The sequence below is a fragment of the Mauremys mutica genome, unplaced genomic scaffold, assembly GCF_020497125.1.
Source record: "Mauremys mutica isolate MM-2020 ecotype Southern unplaced genomic scaffold, ASM2049712v1 Super-Scaffold_100120, whole genome shotgun sequence".
NCBI classification, from domain to species: domain Eukaryota; kingdom Metazoa; phylum Chordata; order Testudines; family Geoemydidae; genus Mauremys; species Mauremys mutica.
Genome location: NW_025423273.1, coordinates 596056 through 619000, shown reverse-complemented (window position 1 = coordinate 619000; position 22945 = coordinate 596056). Strand labels below are relative to the sequence as shown.

Sequence of the window (22945 nt, the reverse complement as noted above, 5' to 3'; positions counted from 1 at the left end):
AGTTTTTAAAAGTATATTAAGTACAAAATTAATCCTAACAATGGTAGTGGTAAATTACTAGATGGAAATGGCAGAATTATAAAAAATAATGCAGAAGAGGTAAAAGTCCTCAACAAATATTTCTCTCCTGGATTTGGAGAAAAACAGATGCTGTAACTCATATCATAAGATGTTGACGACGACACTCTTTCCATTCCAACAAGAACTCACCAGGACGTTAAACAGCAGCTATTAAAGTTAGACATGTTTAAATCAGCAGGTCCAGATAACTTGTATCCAAGAGTTTTAAAAGGCTTGGTGGAGTGGGTACCCATAGCAGCGCCTCTGTATGCCAACATCTTTATGGATGACTTAGAACAATGCTTCCTTAGCTCTCGTTCCCTAACGCCCCTACTCTACTTATGTTACATTGATGACATCTTCATCATCTGGACCCATGGAAAGGAAGCCCTTGAGGAATTCCACCATGATTTCAATAATTTCCATCCCACCATCAACCTCAGCCTAAACCAATCCACACAAGCGGTCCATTTCCTAGACACTACTGTGCTAATACGCGATGGTCACATAAACACCACCCTATACCAGAAACCCACTGACCGCTATACTTACCTACATGCCTCCAGCTTCCATCCACGACACACCACACGATCCATTGCCTACAGCCAAGCTCTAAGATACAACCACATTTGCTCCAAGCCCTCAGACAGAGATAAACACCTACAAGATCTCTATCAAGCATTCTTAAAACTACAATACCCATCTGCTGAAGTGAAAAAACAGATTGACAGAGCCAGAAGAGTACCCAGAAGTCACCTACTACAGGACAGGCCCAATAAAGAAAACAACAGAACGCCACTAGCCATCACCTACAGCCCCCAACTAAAACCTCTCCAGCGCATCAAAGATCTACAACCTATCCTTAAAGATGATCCCTCATTCTCACAGATCTTGGGAGACAGGCCAGTCCTCGCTTGCAGACAGCCCCCCAAACCTGAAGCAAATACTCACCAGCAACCACACACCATACAACATAAACACTAACCCAGGAACCTATCCTTGCAACAAAGCCCGATGCCAGCTCTGTCCACATATCTATTCAAGTGACACCATCATAGAACCTAATCACATCAGCCACGCCATCAGGGGCTTGTTCACCTGCACATCTACCAATGGGATATATGCCATCATGTGCCAGCAATGCCCCTCTGCCATGTACATTGGCCAAACCGGACAGTCTCTATGCAAAAGACTAAATGGACACAAATCTGGCATCAGGAATCATAACATTCAAAAACCAGGGGAGAACACTTCAACCTCTCTAACCACTCAGTGACAGACTTGAAGGTGGCAATTTTGCAACAAAAAAACTTCAAAAACAGACTCCAAAGAGAGACTGCTGAACTCGAATTAATATGCAAATTAGATACAATTAACTTAGGTTTAAACAGATACTGGGAATGGTTGGGTCATTACACTAATTGAATCTATTTCCCTATGTTAAGTTCTCCTCACACCTTCTATGGGCCATCTCAATTATCACTGCAAAAGTTTTTTTTCTCCTGCTGATGATAGCTCATCTCAATTGATTAGACTCTTCCAGTTGGTATGCATACTTCCACCTTTTCATGTTCTCTGTCTGTATAAATATCCCCTGTCTGTGTGTTCCATTCTATGCATCCGAAGAAGTGAGCTGTAGATCACGAAAGCTTATGCTAAAATAAATTTGTTAGTCTCTAAGGTGCCACAAGTACTCCTGTTCTTTTTGCGGATACAGACTAACACGGCTGCTACTCTGAAACCTGTATGACATGTGTAATCCTGTGAATAATAGATAGCGGTGGGTATACTAACAGTATGGGTATTTCTATTACTTAATAAGGGTTTGGAGGGTGTTGTAATGGATGTAGGCGTGTACATACTAACTGAGATAAAAGGAGAGTGATGTAACTAATCCAGTGCTTACTCAACAATTGGGTCGAGGGGAACAAGTATTGCAATAAAGAAGCCTGTACTCGTATCCGCCTCCGGGTCAACCTGCTCCTTTATTCTTCTAACAATAATCACTTCAAATCGATCTTTCTGCAGTTAATAAACTCGTTTTATGCTTTATCTTAACCAGTGTTAAGTATTTTGAATGAAGTGTCTGGGGAAAATCTGAGCTTGGTTAGCACAAGCTTGTTGTGCACATCTTTCCCATATTGAGGGGAAGGCGAATTATATTGATGAGATTACATTATAGAGATCCCTGTGCACTATAAGATGGTATAATTCTGAATTTCTACTACAGCAGGTGTGCAAGGTTGGGGAGCTGAGAAATTGGCTGTTGTCTCTATCTGTCCTTGAGTGGCTTAGGTAAAGCACTCAGGTTGCTTAGTTGGGTGTATGGCGCCACCTGCTGTCATGCTGGGTGATAACAGGGCCTGGAGAGGCTGGCTGAATCTCCAGCAAAGCAGTGTGAGAAGGGCCAGCCCAGCTTGAGGGTTAGAGGGCACAGCGGTTCCCAGAACCCCCCCAGACTGCCCCCTAGGGGTGACAACCCATCACACCCTACATTACACAAATCTCAGCGGGTTTGTCACATCCTGTCCCCCTCCTTCTCCACCCTCAATATTTCCTGCCTCCCACCACCTCCAGCAGCTCCCACCCTCCTATGCATTTACTGCTCCTCTCCCTCCAAGCAGAGCCCACCATCAGCTCCATGATAATCTCTTACCTGAGCCAGCTCCACTGCAGCCATTTCCTGCCCCCTGGGAGGACGGGATGATCTGGAGCAAACGTGGACGTTAGTCTGTAGCCTGTCAGGACAAGAAGGGCAATGTGAGAGAATTCAGACGGGGTTTTCATCCATTCCACAAGCCGATTCCCCCCAGGATTTTTCCCTGCTAATGGACATTCTAGGTTCTGCCACACTGTGAAGAACAGAGTGACCTTATTCCAGTACAGGCCTAGCCCCCTCCCACCAGGGTGTAACCCTCTGAGAAATCATGAAACCCTCCCAGTAACAGTCTCTTTTACACTTATCAAGTTTGTGGGCAATACCAAGCTGGGAGGGGTAGCAAGTGGTTGGGAGGATAGGATTAAAATTCAAAATGATCTGGACAAACTGGAGAAATGGTCTGAAGTAAATATCAATAGGGACACCTGCAAAGTACAGCACTTACGAAGGAACAATCAGTTGCACACATACAAAATGGGAAGTGACTGCATAGGAAGGAGTGCTGCAGAAAGGGATCTGGGGGTCATAGTGGATCACAAAGTAAATATGAGTCAACAGTGTAACACTGTTGCAAAAAAAGAAAACCTCATTCTGGGATGTATTAGCAGGAGTACTGTAAGCGAGACACGAGAAATAATTCTTCTGCTCTATTTCACACTGATTAGGCCACAACTGGAGTACTGTGTCCAGTTGTGGGTGCCACATTTCAGGAAAGATGCGGACAAATTGGAGAAAGTCCAGAGAAGAGCAAGAAAAATGATTAAAAGTCTAGAAAACATGACTTGCATCTGAAGAAGTGGGTATTCACCCACAAAAGCTCATGCTGCAAAACGTCTGTTAGTCTATAAGGTGCCACAGGATTCTTTGCTGCTTCTACAGAACCAGACTAACACGGCTACCCCTCTGATACTTGACCTATGAGGGAAGATTGAAAACATTGGGCTTGTTTAGTCTGGAGAAGAGAAGACTGAGAGGGGACATGGTAATAGTTTTCAAGTACATAAAAGGTTGTTACAAAGATGCGGGAGAAAAATTGTTCTTCTTAACCTCTGAGGGTAGGATTAGAAGCAATGGCTTTAAATTGCAGCAAGGGTGGTTTAGGATGGAGATTGAGGAAAAAACTTCCTAACTGTCAGAGTGGTTAAACACTGGAATAAATTGCGTAGGGAGGTTGTGGAATCTCCACCATTGGAGATTTTTAAGAGCAGGCTGGAGAAACACCTCTCAGGCATGGTCTAGATAATACTGAGTCCTGCCTTGAGTGCAGGGGACTGGACTGGTGACCTCTCGAGGTCCCTTCCAGTTCTATGATTCTATGAATCAAAGGCCAGAGAAGAGCAGAATCAAAGGAGTCACTTTGGGGGATTCTCCCTGTCATTGTCCCCAAGGCAGCTGTCTCGGGTTTACAAAGTTGTTGGATGCTCCAGCCTTTATACAGTCTCTCCTGGGAGTGCCCCTTTCATGGGCTGGGCCTAGTTTTAGCTTTTGACAAGTGTGACCCTGGGGGCTCTGAGACTGGGCCTTCTTGCTCAGCACATCTTGTTTCTTTCTGTGCCTCCCAGCGAGTCCAAATGAATAGATATTCCTCATACAGACTGTGAACATAAAAATGGCCGACTGCATCAGAGCACTGGTCCATCTAGCTCAGTGGCCAATGCCAGGTGCTTCAGAGGGAAAGAACAGAACAAGGAATCATGAAGTGATCCATCCCCTGCCACCCATTCCCAGCTTCTGGCAAAGAGGCTAGACACACCATCCCTGCCCATCCTGCCTCTGACACTGGCAGATGAGGTGTTAGCTCTTGCAAAAGCCCCCATGTCTTAATTGAACATGGACAAACACATAGATGAGTCAGACTGATTCCAGCTATGTTAGTATTGTTAAAAGAGGTATTAGAATTGTAAGAATGTGATTAGACTTTATTGAATCCTTGTGAGTTGGTATCTGACTAGTTGCAGGGGGTTGGACTAGATGACTTCCTGAGGTCCCTTCCAACCCTGATATTCTATGACTGGCAGTAACCTGAACATTGCTGTGATTCGTGGGGTAAGGCAGTGGTTCTCAACCAGGGGTCCTGGGCCCACTGGGGGGACACTAGCAGGTTTCAGGGGGGCTGCCAAACAAGGCCACCATTGGACTTGCTGAGGCCCAGGGCAGAAAGCTGAAGTCCCAGCGCATGGGGCTGAAGTCCAGGGCCCTGAGCCCCACCACCCAGGGCTGAAGCCAAGGCCTGAGCAATGTAGATTTGTGGGGCCCCTGTGGCACGGTACCCCGAGAGGGGAAGAAAGTGCCCCAAGGCCTCAGCCAGAGGGCTGAGCCCTGACACACGACTGGCTCAGAGGGTCTCTGCCAGTCAGGAAGGGGGAGCAGCGAGGGAAGTCTGGCAACTGATGGCTGGAGGGGTGAAGAGGTTTGGGGCATGGTGGGGGAAGAAGCATCTGGGACTGGATAACCTGGGGCTGAGCAGTCTCCACAGGGGACACTGGCTCCTTCTGTGCCCTTTCCACGCCCTCTTGCCAGTAGAGAATGACCATCCTGTCCCCACCCCCAGCAGCAGCCGTGTCTCAGGACTCTCCCAAGCTGCACCCACTAACTCTCTTCCCATTTGGGGTCTAGCTCCGGGCAACAATTTCCCACCAAGATGAACCCAGCTGGCTGCTGCCTGTTCTGGTGCCACAGGGTGGGTGAAAGGCAGAACTGCAGCACTTCTCAGGCAGAATTTATTTTCTTCATGCAAAAAAAAAAAAAGAAATTCTGCACTGGACGTGAATTCTGTGCATACGCAGTGGCCCAGAATTCCCACATGAGTAACTCACACCCGGCACAAACATAACCTGCTCACTCCCATCTCTTCTCCCTATGCGCCGAGTCCCAGAGCTGCTGCTGTCATTAATGCACACAGGCTTTCACTCCCGTCAGTGCTGGCACGACCCAATCCAGCTACAGGACTGAACCCTTATTCTCCCATCACATGGGGCAGTCTCAGCTCAGGGAGAGATGAGAGGGGAAGTGGGTACAAATGAAAAAGATCGTTGTAGCCATGTTGGTCCCAAGATATCAAAGAGAGGGATTTTAATTGGTTCTAAAAGAAATGACCTCACCCACCTTGTCTCTCCAAGAGATCTGAAAGTGGCAGAAGGAGACAAACAGGAAGACAAAGCTCAGGACTCTAAATCAAACATTTCAAGCCCCTGGAAGAAACTACATTTCCCTTCTGCCCCTGGGTATGTTTGTGTCCTATATGAGGGACCACCCCATTCCCCTCACAGCAGCAAAGGGAGACTGCAGCCAGCCCCAGATGGTCTTTCCCCAGCCTGGGATGTGTGTTATGAGGAAGTGTGTGTGTGGTGGGTGCACGGGCTGGGTACAGCTAGACCCATCTGCAGACTGGAAAGTCAGGGCAACTCCCGCACAGCTTGGGGGTTGTGGGCAGGGGTAGCAGTTTTGGAGCTGGGCCTCTGTCCCCATAGGCCCCATGGCAGATGGCTCTGGCAGCATCAAGTGGGTCCATCACTGCAGGGGAAGGCAGGGGCACTGTCTGTGATTGGGGTGAGGATTGGAGGGGGGGTCCATGCTCAAGAATGGGGAATGGAATTCACCTCCCAACCCCTCTGCAGAGCCCAGCAACTAGGGATTTATCCAGGGAAGTGAATTTCACTCTGGGTGACTTTGAGGCAGCCACGGAAAGATCCTTGTGCTTTAGGCTCCATACTGGCCCCAGGAGTTGACTCGTTCTCCCTCCCCAGACTGGCGAGGGCAGCCAGGGATCATTAGTGGGTTATGGGAATTAGAAGATGAAAATTCACTAAGAACAATGATATTTGTGTGTTTATTATTAAATCCCCAGACACCCATCAATCCCCGTCCTCCTTCCCATGAGCTATAAATCTCTAAGGGACTCAGCTACGGATCCTGCAGTGAGTTCCTGCCCCTCCCCACTTTCTATAGCAGCACTTTTAAGAACAGGGCAGGGAAACATGTAAATACTTTGAACCAAATTCCAGAAGCTGCTGAGCATGGAGAAGTTAAAATGAAACCAAGGTTCCGTCTCTCCAAGGACCTGGCCCCTAGTGCAAAATAACAGACGCTCCTCAGAAATATCAGTTGGAAGTGATGGCGGAGAAAGACGTAAGTGCATTGGTTGATCACAGGATAATTATGAGCTGCCAATGTGGTGTGGCCGTGAAATAGGCTAATGAAGTCATAGGATGCATCAGGCGAGGTATTTCCAGTAGACACAGGGAAGGGTTAGTACTTCTGCCCTTAAAGTCTGTGAGTCTATAAACTGTGCCTTGCGTTGCACAGACACTGGTGGAGATCAGGGCCCCATCGTGCTGCACACGGCAGAGACCCTGACTGAGATCAGCACCCGCGTTGTGCTGGGCACTACAGACAGAGAGGGACAATCCTTGCCCCAAAGAGATCACAGTCCAAGTAGACAATGGGTAGGAGGAAAACAGAGGGGGCTGTGACTTACCCAAGGCCACCAAGCAGGTCAGGGACAGAGCCAGGAACGGACCCCGTTAATGACAGAGCCACATCACCCGCAGGTTGGAAAGGTCCCAGACCCCACTGCATTAGGCTGCAGGAACAGGTGGGTTGCCCATGGCAGCTCAGCTGCAGTTCCTGCACACAGCTGGGGGGTGTCCCCTGGGTCAGGAGAAGTCAGTGTCCAGCCCTGTGGGGCTGCACTCCTGACTCACACCTCCAGCACTCTCTGCTGCCCCTCCCTTACCAGCTGCACTGTTCAGCCAGCCCCAGGCCTCAGAGAGGTCACTGCCCCCCACATCCCAAACCTTCAAACTGGGACATGGTGCACCAGTGCCAATCCGAGTGCACTAGTGTAAATTCTGTCTATACTAAGAGTTTGCACCACCAGTGTGGCAGAGCCCTTCAGTGCCCAAACCAGCAGTACGGTGGCACTAGAACTGGGATCTATTTCTAGCTCTGTCAGGACAGCCTGGGTGACCTTGGACACATCAATGTTTCTCCTCCCAACTTTAATCTATTTACCCAGCTGCCCACTCACTGGGGTCTCCTCTCTCTCCAGAGCTGCTCACCACTCAAATCTGTGCGGGGGTCCCCAGAGCTAAGGCAGTTCAGCTCGGGAAGTGTCTTACAAGGGGGGCTGTGGGGTCTCTTTCCCTGGAAGTTTTTAAGAGCAGTGTGACGAAGTGGGGCTGTTCTTAATGTTTCCTCTGAATACTGTGTGGCTGCCTCGGTTTCCCCTAGGCATTTCTTAAGTCTCCAATGTGCATAAATGGCCGACACTTTGTATCCTAGCAACAAATGGCTGGGGCCCTTCCCCCCGCAAGGGGATGGCTAAAGGTGAACAGAGAGATCAGGTGACCTCCTGGCCCGGGAAAGAGACAAAGCCCAGAGGGGAGGGGCTGGAGGGGGTTTCAGTTTGGGAGCTGGCTGGGGACGAGGTGTGAGGGCAGACGTGGGGGCCTGCCTTGCTGGGCCCCAGAATGGACCCGGCTGAGGGGTCCGGTTCTCTCTACCTACAAGCTCTGTTTTAGACCCTGTTCCTGTCATCGAATAAACCTCTGTTTTACTGGCTGGCTGAGAGTCACGTCTGACTGCGAAGTGGGGGGGCAGGACCCTGTGGCTTCCCCAGGACGCCCCTGGAAGCGCACAAAGGGGCAGAGGATGCTGAATGCTCCAAGGAGAGACCCAGGAGGTGAAGCCGTGTGAGCTTCTTACCCTGAAGACAGTCTGCTCCAAGGGAGAGGAGGCTCCCCAGAGTCCTGACTGGCTTCGTGGGGAGCAGTTCCAGAGCATCGCCCAGGGGCTCCGTGACAAGCAGGTAGGACAAAGCTCTGTCAGAGAGAATCTACATAGACCTGGTCCTGCCTCGGCAGAGAGAGCTGGACTTGATGACATCTTGAGCTCCTGCCCAGCCCTATATGTCTATGATGCTATGAAATAGATACGTATAAAACACAATGTACAGAGTAAAACCCACAACATGTCAGGCAATTCAGAAAAAAAAACAGCATAAAATGACAATACAAAGGAAAAGAAAACAACACAATGCTAACTAATACACCCTAGGACCAAATTACACAATGAAAAAGAGCTCAACTCAAACCAGCACGACACAGGCACCAAATACACTGAGGCAAAACAATGCACCATAAAACTATGCAACACAACATGGTGCAGTCACAAACGGCAGCATGCAAAACAGCTCAGCGTAGAACAGGGCACAGCACAAAACAGAAATATTTCAGTGTAGGCCTGGAAGGGATCTTGAGAGGGCGTCTACTCCAGCCCCCTGTGCTGAGGCAGGACCAAGTATCCCTAGACATTCCCAGACTGGTGTATCTCTAACCTGGTCTTAGAAACCTCCAGTGACGAAAATGCCACAGCCTCCCTTGGAAGCCAATGCAAGGCAAAAACAGCCCCAAACAAGCTGTACACACACACTGGGCTTGGGGTTAAGGGGAGAGGCAAGAATTCAAACAATCTGGGTTCAGTTCCCGGTTCTGCCCCAAATTCTCCATGGAAACTTGAGCAAATTACTTCAGCTCTCGGAGCATCAATTTCCCCACCTGTTAAATAGAGACTCGCCTCCCACCATTGGCCTATTTAGCCTTTGAGCCTTTTGTGGCAAGGCTTCTCTGTCCCTGTGGGCACGTCTACACTGCAGTCAAACACCGGCGGCTGGCCCGTGCCCGCTGACTTGGGCGCACACGGCTCAGGCCATGGGGCTGCTTAATGGTGGTGTCGATGTTCCGGCTGGGGCTGCAGCCCAAGGTCTGGCACCCTCCCATCTCGCAGAGTCCTACAGGTTGGCTCCAGCCTGAGCCCAGACATCTACACTGCAATTAACCAGCCCCTTCGCCTGAGCCCTGTGAGCATGAGTCAGCTGCCATGGGCCAGCTGGGGGTTTTAATGGCAGGGTAAAGATATCCTGGGTGTCTGTGCAGCACCTGTCACAATGGGGACCCTGATCTCGGTCAGTGTCTGTGCAGAGCCCTGCACAACAGGGGGCCCAACCTCAGTTGGGGCTCTGCAAACCCCAGCATTACATCACGGATTTTGTTTGGGGTCCCTGGAGCATCTGGCAAAATGTGGGGCCAGGATCTCTGTCAGGGTCTGTGCAGTGCCCAGTACAGTGATGGGACGTGATCTGGGTTGGGGTCAGTGCAGGGCCGGACCCAACGGGGTCACAGATCTCAGTCGAGGTCTCTGAAGTGCCCAGCACAATGGAGGCAGCAGTTTGGGTCGCAGTCGTGCACTGCCTGGCACAAGGGGGCCCGTGATCTCGGTCCAGGGCTCAGTTTTACCTGGCACAACAGTGGGGTCTGATCTCACCTGGGGTCTCTGCAGCGCCTGGCAGAACAGGGCCACGCTCAGTGCGATAAGAGCCCTGATCTCAGTCACACACCTGGAGAGAAAAGCGGGAAGATTTTCAAGAATTCGATATCAGTATTTCAGAACTGAGGAGAAAATGGGGCACAAACTAAATATTTGCCAATATAAGGGACAAGCATCAACAGGTGGGGAGATTTTGTGTCACCATTCAACCATTTAAGAGAAAAGGGGAAATTTGAGGGGATTATACAGCGATATTGAATCAGCAACAGAATGGGATGGATTCTTGCTTCATATTCCCATGGCCGGCAGGGAGCCATGGGTGATGTGGCTTTCACAGGGGACAGGAGTGGGGCTGGAGCCAGAAGGTCACTGGCTTTGGGGAGGGGCTGGCAGTGGGGTCTGGGAATGTGACTAGCAGGTGGTGGAGAGGGCATGGGGGGGGCTGCTGGGTTGGGCAGGGTGGGGGAGGGGAAGTAGCTGGACTGGGAAACCTGGGGCTGGGCCGTCTCCATGGGGCACACTTGCCCCCCCCTTCCTGGGCCTTCCCAGGCCCTGTTGCCAGCAGAGAGTGGCCCCCCCCACCCCCCCAGAGGTGTCCCTGTCTCAGGGCCCCCCAGCCTCTGCCCATTCACCCTCTGCCCAGCTCAGGAATCACTCGGGGGAACCATTTCCCACCCGCACAAGGACAAATCCCTGCAGGGGAAATGGGGGAAACCCCCCAAACCCGAGCTCTGAACTGGCCATTGGCGAAGGGGAGAGAAAATGGGGCACAATCGGGGGGGGGGACAGGGAACTACTCAGGGGTTGGGGGAGGGGGGGTCACCCTGGGGGCTGCTCGTGGCTCTCTAGGGAGAAAGGGGGCAGGGGGGTCCCCACGGGGGGGGGCAGCGGTAAATCCGAGGGGATCTCAGCCCCCCCCTTTCTCTCCCCGCTCCTTGGGGGTCACCGGCTCCCACCCCCCCCAGCCATGTCCGGGCTGCACCGACACTTCCCCCCCGCGCCCCTTTCCAAGCCCCCCCGGGACCCCCCCGCCCAGTCTCCCCCCGGCAGCCCCCGCCCTGGCCGGGCTCGGGGGGGGGGGGGGGGGGCTGGGCTCCGGCGGGGGCAGCAGCTCCGAGCCCCCCCCCAAGGGAGCAGATCCCGGCGCTGCGAGATGCCGGGTCCCCGCCCAGACACTGGGGCGGAGTCACCGCCGGGACCTGGAGGCTGCAGCTCCGCAGTGGGGGCGGGGCCTGGGGCGGCCCCAGGGGGGGCGGGGCGGGGCCGGGCCGGGCGCGGGGGGGTTAATGGGCCCCCGGCACAGACCCCCCCGCTGCCCCGCCCGGGCTCCCAGCTCACAATGGAGCAGCGCGCAGCGCTCACCCAGCAGCTGATCACACTCCGCCCCGCCCCACCCGATCTGCGCATGCCCAGAGCCGGGAGACACAAAACTCTTCTCTGGCTCCGGGAGAGGCTCCAACGGCCCCGCGCGCGTTCGCAGTCCGGCTCCGCCTCCCTCGCCAACGTCACTTCCTGTCCAGAGAGCGTGAGGAACTACATCTCCCAGCCTGCCCCGGGGGCGCTTCCGCCCTCCCCAGCCCAGGGAAGGGAGGTCCCCGGGGCCAGCCTGACCCTCCCCCCACCGCTCATCCTTCCCTCGGCCCCGCCCCCTCTCCCAGCCGGTGCCTCTCAGACCCCGCCCCGCCTGTTCCCGGGGAGCGGCAGAGCCGCGGGGGGCTCGTGACCCCCACGTAATAACCGGCCCCGAACAGCCCCCAGCCCCGGCCCCTCCCGGCAGGAGCGTGTCCGCCCCACGCGTGTCCCCGCCCACGCGCTGCCCCCGGCCCGCGCCCGGCCATGGCCCCGCTGCCGCACAAAGGCCCCGCCCCGGGCCCCTCGCAGGGGGGTTGGGACCCGCAGGGAAGCGGGACCCGCCTCAGCCCGGAGGGGGCAGGATCGGGGCCGGGTCTCCCCAGGGGAAAAGCGGGGGCTGGTGTTGCAGCTCGGCCCCTCCCCCCCTCCCCCCCGCGGTGCCCGGGTGCAGGGCACGGGGGTTTGCAGGGCCCGGGAAGGGGCTGGGGCAGCTGCGCGCGGGAGGAAGGAGGCGGGAGCCGGGAGCGCACAGAACCGGGAGCATCAGCCCCCGGCAGCTCCGCAGAGACCAGACGCTGCTGCCTCCATCGGGAGCTGGGAGCTGAGCAGCTGCTGCTTCCCCAGCGGGGTCTGTGCGGGGGGAGCCCGGCATTAACCCCTCCGGGCCCGGGCGGGGGCTTCGGGGGCTGCAGTGGAGCCAGCTCAGGTCGGGTTATTGGGGGGCTGCTGGTGGGTTCCTGCTGGAGGGGGAGGGGCAGTAAAGCAACATCTGGGGAGTTAGGTCTGGAGGGGGCAGGGAATCCGCTGGGTGAGGAGAGGGAGGGGGACAGAGTGTGACAAACCTGCTGCGACTTGTTTAACGGGGGCCTAGAGCCTCAGAACAAAGGCTTGGGTGTTGGGGGAGAAAATTCCCTAATTTGTGAAACAGGAAACAGACAAAGCAACCCCCTGGGCGGGGCTGGGAAAACTGACCAGACTTCCAGTGCTGAACCCCTCAGCCTGCGAGCCAGGGGCTGGTGTGACATGGAAAGGGGGCACCCACCAGGGAGGTGTAGGGAAGGTGTCCTGGCCCCTCACATCCCGCTGCTGGCAGTGGGGAGGGTGTTGGGTTCCTACCCTGGGGCTGGATCAGCCTCTGGCTCGTAGGGGTGTGATGGATCTGCTGGCAGAGACAAGGGGTCTCTCTTTGTTCTCTCACCATGGTGCCCCCCGGCTGCTCTCGGCAGTGTGGGGATAGGACTCTGCTGACTGTCTCTGTCTCAGAGCTTCCATTTGATTGGTTCCTTTCCTCCATGAATAGTGGGGCAGCTGGTGTTGGACTCTTGCTCTTTCAGGGGCCGGTGACCTTCGAGGAGGTGGCTGTGTATGTCACCAGGGAAGAGAGGGCTCTGCCGGACCCCACTCAGAGAGCCCTCTGCAGAGACGTCATGCAGGAGAACTATGAGAATGTGACCTCGCTGGGTAAGGATTCCCGTCCCCTCCGTTCTTAGAAGGGGAAATGCAGAGTTAAGGTTCATGGCACTCCCACAATGCCACCTCTGCTCTGCCCTGTTTCAGCATCACCCCAACATGCCAGAGAGACGCACACTAGCCCTCTCCCCTCCCCGGTTACAGAGCGCTCTGGGAACAGAGCAGTACAGCAGAAAGTCTCACGACTTCTCTTTGCTAAGATAATATTCGGGGTCGTCTCCGTCATAGCAAATAGAAGCTTCCTCCCCCTGGCCTGCTCTCCGGTACTGAACCTCCTGCACACAGACCAGCTGAGACTCGCAGTGTTACCACCTCTTTGCCCTCAACCTGAGTTTTCCTTTTGAGTCACTGCTTCACTTACCCCTCACTGAGCCCCACAGGTCACTCGAACATACGCCACCGGGGTGCTGACAACCCCCGTGGCAAGAACACGCCCTTGGGCACCTTTGCTGACAAAGCCTACAACACTCAGCACAGAACTGAGGCAGAATTGGCCCCCAAGTTTCACATGCACCTCTCTGCATAGCACAGGCACAGCTCTGCCCAGCTGCTGCAACCCATCCCTCCGTCAGCCAGTCACAGCTCCAGCTGGCCCAGTGCACACACTGGAGGACATGCGGATAGATGCTGGGATTCCCACCTGTGAACACAGCACAGACAGTGGCACGTTCTCTTAGGCCTTGTCTACACTACAAGACTATTTCGAATCAACTTAGTTCGAATTTGTGGATTCAACCTTATGAAGTCGAATTTGTGTATCCATACTAGATACACTAATTCGAATTTCTGAGTCCACATTCACGGGGCCAGCGTCGACTTTGGAAGCGGTGCACTGTGGGAAGCTATCCCACAGTTCCTGCAGTCCCCGCTGCCCATTGGAATACTGGGTAGAGCCCCCAATGCCTGCTGGGGGGAGAAATGTGTCGAGGGTGGTTTTGGGTAAGTGTCGTCATTGAACCGTCAATCACAACCTCCCTCCCTCCCTCCTTGAAAGCGCCTGCGGGCAATCTGTTCGTGCACTTTTCTGGGCAGTGACAGCGCGGACGCCACAGCACTGCAAGCATGGAGCCCGCTGCGATCATCGCCGTTTTCTCCTCCTCGCACTTTATCGTCCACCTCTTCCACAGTCAGCTGATGAGAAATTGGGCTACTTTTCAATGGTGCTGCAAGCACTGGGGGACCATAGGGGACGTTTTACAAACATCAACGTCGGGTGGCCGGGCAAGGTTCATGATGCGTGTGTTTTCAGGAACTGTGGGCTGCTCAGACGCCTGCAGGAAGGTAGTTTCTTCCCGGACCACGAAATAACTGTTGTGGATGTGCAGATGCCTATAGTCATCCTCGGGGACCCAGCCTGCCCGCTAATGCACTTGCTCATGAAGCCCTATACAGGCGCCTGGGACAGCGACAAGGAACTCTTCAAATACCAGCGAGCAGCGAGCAGCGTGACCTGTGACTGTTCAGTTTCTTTACAGAGAAGCTGAACCTGCCCCTGTTTCTTTACCCAGTTACTGTTGACTCTCCTCTTCGGTTACATACCCCGTTCACCCCGTTACCCCCACTTCCAGCACATGTGTAAAAATAAAATACATGTCCCATTATTACTTAACAAAGGTTTCTTTATTCATGACTTTTCGTGAAAGGGTTGAAACTGGGACGCAGGCTGTGCTGGGTAGGGTGTGCGGTGATGTAAAGACCGCCTCTAAACTCAAGGAATGACAGGCTCCTGCTCCTAGAGCGGTCCGCAGTGCCGGAAGGCTTCTTTCAACGGAGCCTGCCATCCCTCTTTATGGAATTCTGTGTGCGGGCGGATATGTGACCTTGTGGTGGAGGAGGACGGATACAGATTCCTCAGCTGCGTGACTCAGCGGTCCAGGACAAGGACCGCTGTATAAGATCTGTAACCGCCCTCCCCAGCTGCAAAGTCACATCTCCCCCGCCCACACAGATCCTGGAAACCACCTCCCATACCGACCAGGTTGCCTACTGACTGCACCGTGTGTGTGACCCGCTGCTGATCCTGCCCCCGTGTCTGTACCCTGGGAAAGGTGACTGTCCTATGCAATTAACCACCCCCTTCCCTTCCCCACGCCCCCCATTCAAACACAGTCTTCTTTGAAAAAACATAATGGATACAGTAATTAACAGCAAAGCATGTTTATTAATTAAGTAGACAGTTAGGGGATGGGACTGGGATTGGGACTACTGTGAGTCTGGAAGTGAAGGACTTCGGCAAATGTAGGGTATGAGAGCTTTTGGGTACTTGAGCACTGTGCTGTGGTGCAGTGACAGTATTCACGTCCCCGGCCGCCCCTCCTCCCGATTATTTTCGGTGAGGGGGGGATGGGACTTTGTGGCGGGGGAGTGCGGTTGCAGATACACTGCAGGGGGGCTCTGTCCTCCTGCGGTCCTGCAGAACATCCACAAGGCGCCTGAGCGTGTCCGTTTGCTCCCTCACTAGTCCAAGCATTGTTTCAGTCGCCTGCTTGTCTTCCTCACGCCACCTCTCCTCCCGTTCGCTGTGTGAGCGCTGGCACAGAGAGACGGTCTCCCTCCACTAGCTCTGCTGGTCCGCCTCTGCTAGGTAGCAGCCCATACGTTCCTCGAACATCTTGTCCCTTGTCTTTTTCTTTCGCCGCCTAATCTTTCCCAGCCTCTGCGAGGGGGATGCTGTGGCAGGTCTGGAGACAGTGGAAGCTGTGAGATGGGAAACAGGGAGTGAATTCCTTGCAAAGATACATTTTTGCGAACAATTAACTGAGTCTAGGCTGTCTCTGTGAAATCTGGGTTGAGACCCCTGTGCCTGCTGGGGCAGAAATCATTTTCGCGGTGGATTCTGGGTAAATGTCGCCAGTCATTCCTTCCTCCGGGAAAGCAACGGCAGACAATCATTTGAAGCCCGTTTTCCCAGAATTGCCCTGGCATACGCCATAGCGTGGCAACCATGGACACTGTTTTGCCTTTTGTGTATGTCACCGTATGTGTACTAGATGCCGCTGACAGAGGCGGGCCAGCAGCGCTACACAGCAGCATGCTTTTGCTTTTGCATGACAGCAGAGATGGTTACCAGCCATATTTTACCATCTACCATACCATAAATTGATAATAAGATGGTAATAAGATGGGCATGGTTACCTGTCCTTTTGCACTGCCCCATTTGGGGCTGTCATAAGTGCTCCTGGCCGAGCAGCCAGGGGCGCAAAAGCCAAAATTGGGAATGACTCCCTGAGTCAATCCCTCCTTTTTGGTATCTAAAAATAGAATCAGTCCTGCCTAGATTATGGGCAAGTGTACTAGAGAACCACTGTATCAGAGAACCAGAGAGCACAGCTGCTCTGTGTCTGATCCTGAATAAATTATGAGCTGTATGCTATTCACAGGGGGTGCTCCTGCAACAACACCACCTGTTCATTCCGTTCTTACCCCAGCCTTCCTGGGCTACCATAGCATTGTCCCCCCACTTGTGTGATGAAGTAATAAAGAATGCCGGAATAAGACACAGTGACTTGTTTGTGAGAAATGAGTGGAAGGAAGCCTCCAGCTGCAATGATAGTCCAGGCAGGACATTAAGGAGTGTGGATGAAGGAGCCCATCATCCCTCTGCTAGTCCAGGGGCAATTGAATCTTTTATTTACAATGAAGGGTGGGGGCTGATGGAGCTCAGCCCCCTGTTGCAAGGATGAGGACGGTTACCAGCCATATTGTACCATCAGCCATGAAAAATTAGGGACAGGCGCCCTTGATTGACCTTACTGATGCTAGTCGGCATGGTTACCAGCCCTTTTGCACTGCCCCATGTGCCAATAGGCTGATGATGAGGATGGATTTCCATCTTTGTACCATCAGCCATCCATAGCGTGGGGGGAGCAAGGATGTTGGTGTTGAGTGCTGCACCATCGCGTCTATCTGCAGCATTCAGTAAAGATAGGGTGACATGTAAAAGAGTCAACAGAGGATTGTTTACACTTCTGGTGGTGGGTGGGGTGTGTGCGCAAATTGCCGAACTATGCCCTGACCCACCGCAGACACTGTGTTTGGCCCTAGAAGCATTTGGAGCTCATCTAAGAATGCAAATATTTTTCGGAGACAGCAGGAACTGTGGGATACCTTGCGTCCTCAGTCCCCCCGCCCTCCATGAGCATCCATTATATTCTTTGGCTTTCCGTTACGCTCGTCACGCAGCAGCGTGCTGAGTCTCTGCTATGCCGTCTGTCCGTAGATTTCTTAAAAATACTTTGGACCAGGCGTAAAATTACAGTAATTAACCTAATTAGATGCAGGATTCTCCGAGCGAAATCACTCTGAGGAGGGTCACTGAAGGAGATAGAGAGCGCATGCTGCGTGAAAGCTAGCACGAACCAGGGCCCGATGCAGCCGTGCTCGGGGAGGCAGTGCTCCCTGAGTACCTCATGAAAGCCTCGTGCGGAAAACTGTGCTACCACGGAGCACCCAATAAGGCAGCTCTCCTCAGGAACCTCCTGCTGATGCTTTTCGATTAACGCAAGGAGAGCTTCGTGGAGATCTCCAAGGATGATTTCTGTTCTATCCCCATATATAGAGAGTCCTCCTTTTCACACAGTTAAGATTCCTGTTATATTAAGAATAAAAGTTAACATGGTTAAAGCACTTACCGACTGCTCCTTCCCCTGATTCAGGGTCCGGGTTAATGGCCGGGGAGGGTTGTTGGGGGATCTCCGTGACGGTGATGAATAGATCCTGGCTGTCGGGGAAACCAGCGTTGTAAGCGCTCTCGCCTGCCTCGTCCTCCACAAACCCTTCCTCATCTTCCCCGTCCGCGAACATCACCGAGGAACTGTCCGTCGACACTGTCCCATCATCAGAGTCCACGGTCACTGGTGGGGCAGTGGCGGCAGGCTCCGTAGCGTCCGTTTGCCGCTTTGATTTTTTGGTAGCCTTGTCTGGGGTCCTTGGTTTTCACGCGGCGATGTGTTGCATGACGGCTGTATCCTCTGTCTGGATCATGGCTTTGGAGACCTTCTCGTAGGTCTTTGCATTCCGTTTGTTGGAGCGCAGCTCCGAAAGCACAGACTCCTCGCCCCACACACCGATCAGATCCAAGAGTTCCCGGTCAGTCTATGCCGGGTCCCTCTTTCTATTCAGAGATTACATGAACTCCTCTGCTGGAGAGCTCTGCATTGCTGCCGGTGCTGCTGAGCTCGCCCCGATATCCAACCACGAAATGAGATTCTAACTGTCCAGACAGGAAAAGGAATTCAAATTTTCCCGGGTCGTTTCCTGTGTGGCTGCTCAGAGCATCGAAGCTCGGACTGCTGTCCAGAGCGTCAACAGAGTGGTGCAGTGTGGGATAGCTCCCGGAGCTACTAAGTTCGATTTGCATCCACACCTAGCCTAATTTGAGCTAGCCATGTCGAATTTAGCGTTACTCCACCTGTCGGGGTGGAGTACCAAATTCGAACTAAAGAGCCCTCTAGTTCGAATTAAATGGCTTCCTGGTGTGGACGGTTGAGCGGTTAGTTCGAATTAACGCTGCTAAATTCGAATTAAAGTCCTAGTGTAGACCAGGCCTTAGTCTTTCCTCAGATTGATGATAGGTTCCTAGCTTTGAAGGCCAGATATGACTATTAGGTCATCTACTCTGATGTCCTTTATACCACAGACCATAGAATTCATCCCGTTACTGCTGCATTGAGCTGAATACCTGAGTCCCTGTGGCAGTTTGTTAACCTTTGCAGGGCCCACACAGAACCACCCTCAGTGGTTCTTGCCAGCTGCAGGGTTAAGGGTTGGGGGCAAAGTGAAGGTTGCATTGGAGGGGGGGGCGTTTATATTAACTTCTCATTTCCTGGTTCGCAGAGGTTTAAGTTTAGTCACCATCTATACCAGAGGTGGGCAAAGTACCCTCCTGCCTCCCTTGTTTTCTTTCCCTTGAGCAGGGTTTTCAGTTTCCAAACCCTACGTGATCTCCCAGCTGGAAGGAGGGGAAGAGCCGTGGGTCCTGGATCTCCAGGGTTCAGAGGAAAGCGAGATCCTGAGAAGTCCCTGGACAGGTGAGGAAACATCAAATCAACCCAGAAACTGTAAGTGCCTGAGAGAACCCGCTGGGATTCCCCACACAGACTCTGTGAGCTCAGGACAGTCCCCAGCAGATCTCACTCCTGGCTTCCTACAGATGATGACTGACAGCTTGGCTGGAGCTCCCTCCCTTCCTACTGAGTGTCTGGATGGGATGTGGGCAGGGCCGGCCATGGGGACATGGCACCCTGGGCAAACTTGCATTTTGGTGCCCCTGGCTCCCATGGGCAAGGCACCCCCCCTTCCCTCTGTCCCCCATGGGCTCCCCAGGCTCCTCACCCTCCCTTCCCCCCAGCCCCTGCACTGTGCCCCCTTTGCTCCAAATACCTGCTCCCCCTTCACTCCCAACCCCTGCCCCCTCCTGTGCCCCATAGCCCTGCACTGTGCCCTTTCACCCCACCCCTTTCCCCTCCCTCCTGTGCCCCTAATCCCAGGACTGTGCCCCCTTCACTCATACCCCCTGCACCTCCCTCCTGCACTCTGAACCCCTGCATGGTGCATACCCCCTTCACCCCAAACCCTGCCCCCCGCACCCCAACCCCTGCCCCTTCCTGAGCCCCCAGCCCCTGCACTGTGCCCCCTTTGCCGCTAACCCCTGCATCCTCCTGCACCCAAGTGGGGAACCTGACCTGGATGCACAAAGCAGCTGGCATTGCTGCTCGCCCCCACACTGGACTGCTGCTCCCCCGCCCCACGCATCCCTGGGGGGCTGGGAGAGGGGAGCAAGGAGTCACATCAGGGTCACTTTCCCTGCTGGCTGTGTAAGGGGAGGGCAGGAGAGCAGCTGCTCCTGATGTCTCAGCTCAGCCCAGGTGGGGAAGTGACCTGGCTGCAGGGAGCCCTGGGGTGTGTGTGTGTTGAGGGGAGGATATGAAGGAGTGTGTTGAGGGGAGTGTGTGAAGGACTCTGTGTGTGTGTGTGTGCCTCAGTGAGCGAGCGCGCTGTCTCTTTAAGAAAGCTCTCAGGGGCAGGAGCCTGAACTAGGCTTGTTCAGACACAAGCAGCTGCCGGCAGCTCCGGCCCCAGAGAGGCAGCAGCACACGCAGGTTCCCCCCGTCCCGTCACCCCAGCTCAGTGGAAATCGGGTACCGGGGGGGGGAGGGGATCACCCCGCCATCAATCAGCACCTCCCCCCCGCAGAGCAGTCAGGAGGATGCTCCCAGTCGGGAGTGGACAGGGCGACTCCAGGGGTGAACGGGGGGTGGGGGGCCAGGAACAGCAGCAGCTGCACACGTGGAGCAGGGCGGAGAGGGGCCCCTCTGCTCCGGAGCAGTCACCTGGCTCTGGCGGCTGGTCGTCCAACTGCCCCCTGCAGCTCGGCTCTCTCCCACTCCCCCCCGCTGCTGCTTATCTGCCTCCCGTGCTGCTTTCATCAGCCCAGCGAGCCTCTCGGCAGCAGGTCAGGCGGGAATCCAGACCCTGCGCCCGGCACCCCCTTGGGTGGGGCACCCATACGGCCCCCCCTAAAGGCCGGTCCTGGGTGGGGAGCAGAATTGATCCCCTCCACTGCCCTCTATGGGGATGAGTTGGGGGGAATTCAGTCCCCGATTTTTATTTTCTGTGTCCTCAGCATTTACTTGGGTTTGTTCTCTGCCTTTCCATCCCCAATTCTGAGATTTCTCCTCCCTTCTAGCAGGTGATGGGCTGGTGAGGGAGAGCGAGGAGCAGAATCCTCCCCAGGAAGATGCTGAGCTCGCCGAAGCACATGGGGAATTACTGCGAAGAGCCAAAGGGAGCGTGTCCCGCCCCCGTGAGCAGGGAAAAGCTGGTGAAAGTTACCACAGATCAGAGAGAGAGCAGGGAAACCACTCAGAGGAGAGAGTGGATGAACCCATTAATTGTCAGGGAACTCACAGGGACCTCAAGGAAACTACATCCCAGGAGAAAATCCTCAGGGAAAAGAGAGAGAATACATGCAGTGAGTGTGGGAAAAACTTCAATTACCGCTCAGCCCTTATTCGACATGAGATAATCCACACGAAAGAGAGACCCTACGAATGCTGTGAGTGTGGGAAGAGCTTCAATCGTACCTCAGCCCTTAGTAGGCATCAGCGAATACACAGAGGAGACAAACCCTATGAATGCTGTGAGTGCGGGAAAAGTTTCACCCAGAGATATACCCTTATCTCTCATCAAAAAATCCACACGGGAGAGCGACCCTACAAATGCTGCAAGTGCGGGATAAGCTTCACTCAGAGACCAGCCCTTATCTCTCATCAGACAATGCACACGGGAGAGCGACCCTATGAATGTTGTGAGTGTGGGAAAAGCTTCTCTCGGAGCTCAAACCTTACTATACATCAGCGGATCCACACAGGAGAGAGACCCTATGAATGCCGTGAGTGCGGAAAAAGTTTCACTCACCTCTCCTCCCTTATCTCCCATCAGACAACGCATACAGGAAAGCGACCCTACGAATGTTGTGAGTGTGGGAAAAGCTTCTCTCGGAGCTTAAACCTTACTATGCATCAGAGGATCCACACAGGAGAGACACCCTATGAATGCAGTGAGTGCGGGAAACGTTTCACTCACCTCTCCTCCCTTATCTCTCATCAGAGAGTCCACACGGGAGAGAAACCCTATGAATGCAGTGAGTGCGGGAAAAGCTTCTCTCGGAACTCAACCCTTATTACACATTACAGAGTCCACACTGGGCAGAGACCCTATGAATGCTGCGAGTGTGGGAAAAGCTTCACTCATAGCTCAGGCCTTTCTAAACATCAGAGAATCCGTAAAGGAGATAAACTTCATAAAAACCTTCTCTAGAGCTGTCAGAAATTTTTTTTCTTTAATTCTTTTGACAGTTCCCAGATAGTGACTATTAAGGTATTTGCATCTTTTGCACATTGTGGTCCCTCAGCTCCCACACACGAGTTGCCCAGTTTTGAAGCTCGCCCATCTTTGGGGTGGATCCTGTGGTCCTTTCTATCAACTCCATTGTCCTGCGAGTCATTGGAGTGGGTGTCCTTTCTACCAGGAATGTCATCACCCCAGGTGAGGGAGATAGGGGGTGTCTTCAACCAGTTACGTTGAGATAAAATCTACCTGGGCCTCATCACTATGGTTGCCATGGAGTTAGCTAGCTTGAGTTCAGTTTTCTGATAACTATTCTTGCACTAAAGACGTGGGCCATGGAAAGTAGGTGGAGTTATCTTGCACATTTCCTCCTGATCTGACCTAACCACCGTCACGTTTCCTTGTCTAAACAAACCTGGAGTTTCACATTTGTACTCCTCCTCCCAGTGCAAAGTTATTGTTCGAGTTGTCACATTCCTCTTTGAGGACAGATTTTCTCATTCCCAGTTGTTGTCACATTACCCTGGATTGTGCAGAACAGCAGTTATTTTGACTTTTTTTCTCGTTTAAATATATTTAAATATGATGAAGAGCTGGAGCAGTGTCAGGGAAATAAGTGTCATTTTAGGTTCTGTGACACTGGAAGGAGATGGGGTGACTCAGAGATTCCATCCTTCCCCATCACCCCAGAACTGTTACCTTGTGCCTGAGCCATGCAGAGTTCACCCCTTCATATTCCTTCACTTCCCAAAGTGTCCGGTGAGGTCATGTTCTTGGCTGTCACTTGGGAATGGTGCTTGTATGTCTTTGATCCTAAATCAGTCAGTCTGGCAGGAGGTGAAAGTGTCACAGACTCGGAAGGGGATTTCAAATGGATCCCAAGCACTGTTCAAATCCCCTTTTCCCTCAACGGCAAAGCCACTTCTGGGAAGGTCGGCTGTTTTTTCCACCCGTTATGAACGTGCTAAAACTTCTGTAAATAACACTAATGAGACAGCGCTGGGTGAA

General features: G+C 53.3%; 1 protein-coding gene across 2 annotated transcripts; it reads left to right on the top strand.

Annotated features, from left to right (window-relative positions):
• The first annotated feature begins 12074 nt into the window (after window positions 1-12074).
• LOC123359415 (zinc finger protein 57 homolog) lies at window positions 12075-14135 on the top strand. Of its 2 annotated transcripts, XR_006575857.1 has the most exons (3): window positions 12075-12323; window positions 12952-13078; window positions 14082-14135. XR_006575857.1 is itself a non-coding variant. In XM_045001087.1 (2 exons), the coding sequence occupies exons 1-2, from the start codon at window positions 12817-12819 to the stop codon at window positions 14120-14122; spliced, it is 303 nt and encodes a 100-aa protein (XP_044857022.1). In that variant the 5' UTR covers window positions 12448-12816; the 3' UTR covers window positions 14123-14135. The 2 variants fall into 2 exon arrangements, 1 of the variants encoding a protein (XP_044857022.1); XM_045001087.1 differs by lacking the exon at window positions 12075-12323 and having other exon boundaries at window positions 12448-13078.
• The last annotated feature ends 8810 nt before the right edge of the window (window positions 14136-22945 follow it).

Excerpts from the sequence above, each read along its gene's own strand:
- LOC123359415 (XM_045001087.1), top strand. The coding sequence starts at position 12,817 with ATGGTGCCCCCCGGCTGCTCTCGGCAGTGTGGGGATAGGACTCTGCTG. Across the intron at positions 13,079-14,081 it reads TGAGAATGTGACCTCGCTGG|CGCCTGCGGGCAATCTGTTC; the intron begins GTAAGGATTCCC and ends CCTCCTTGAAAG.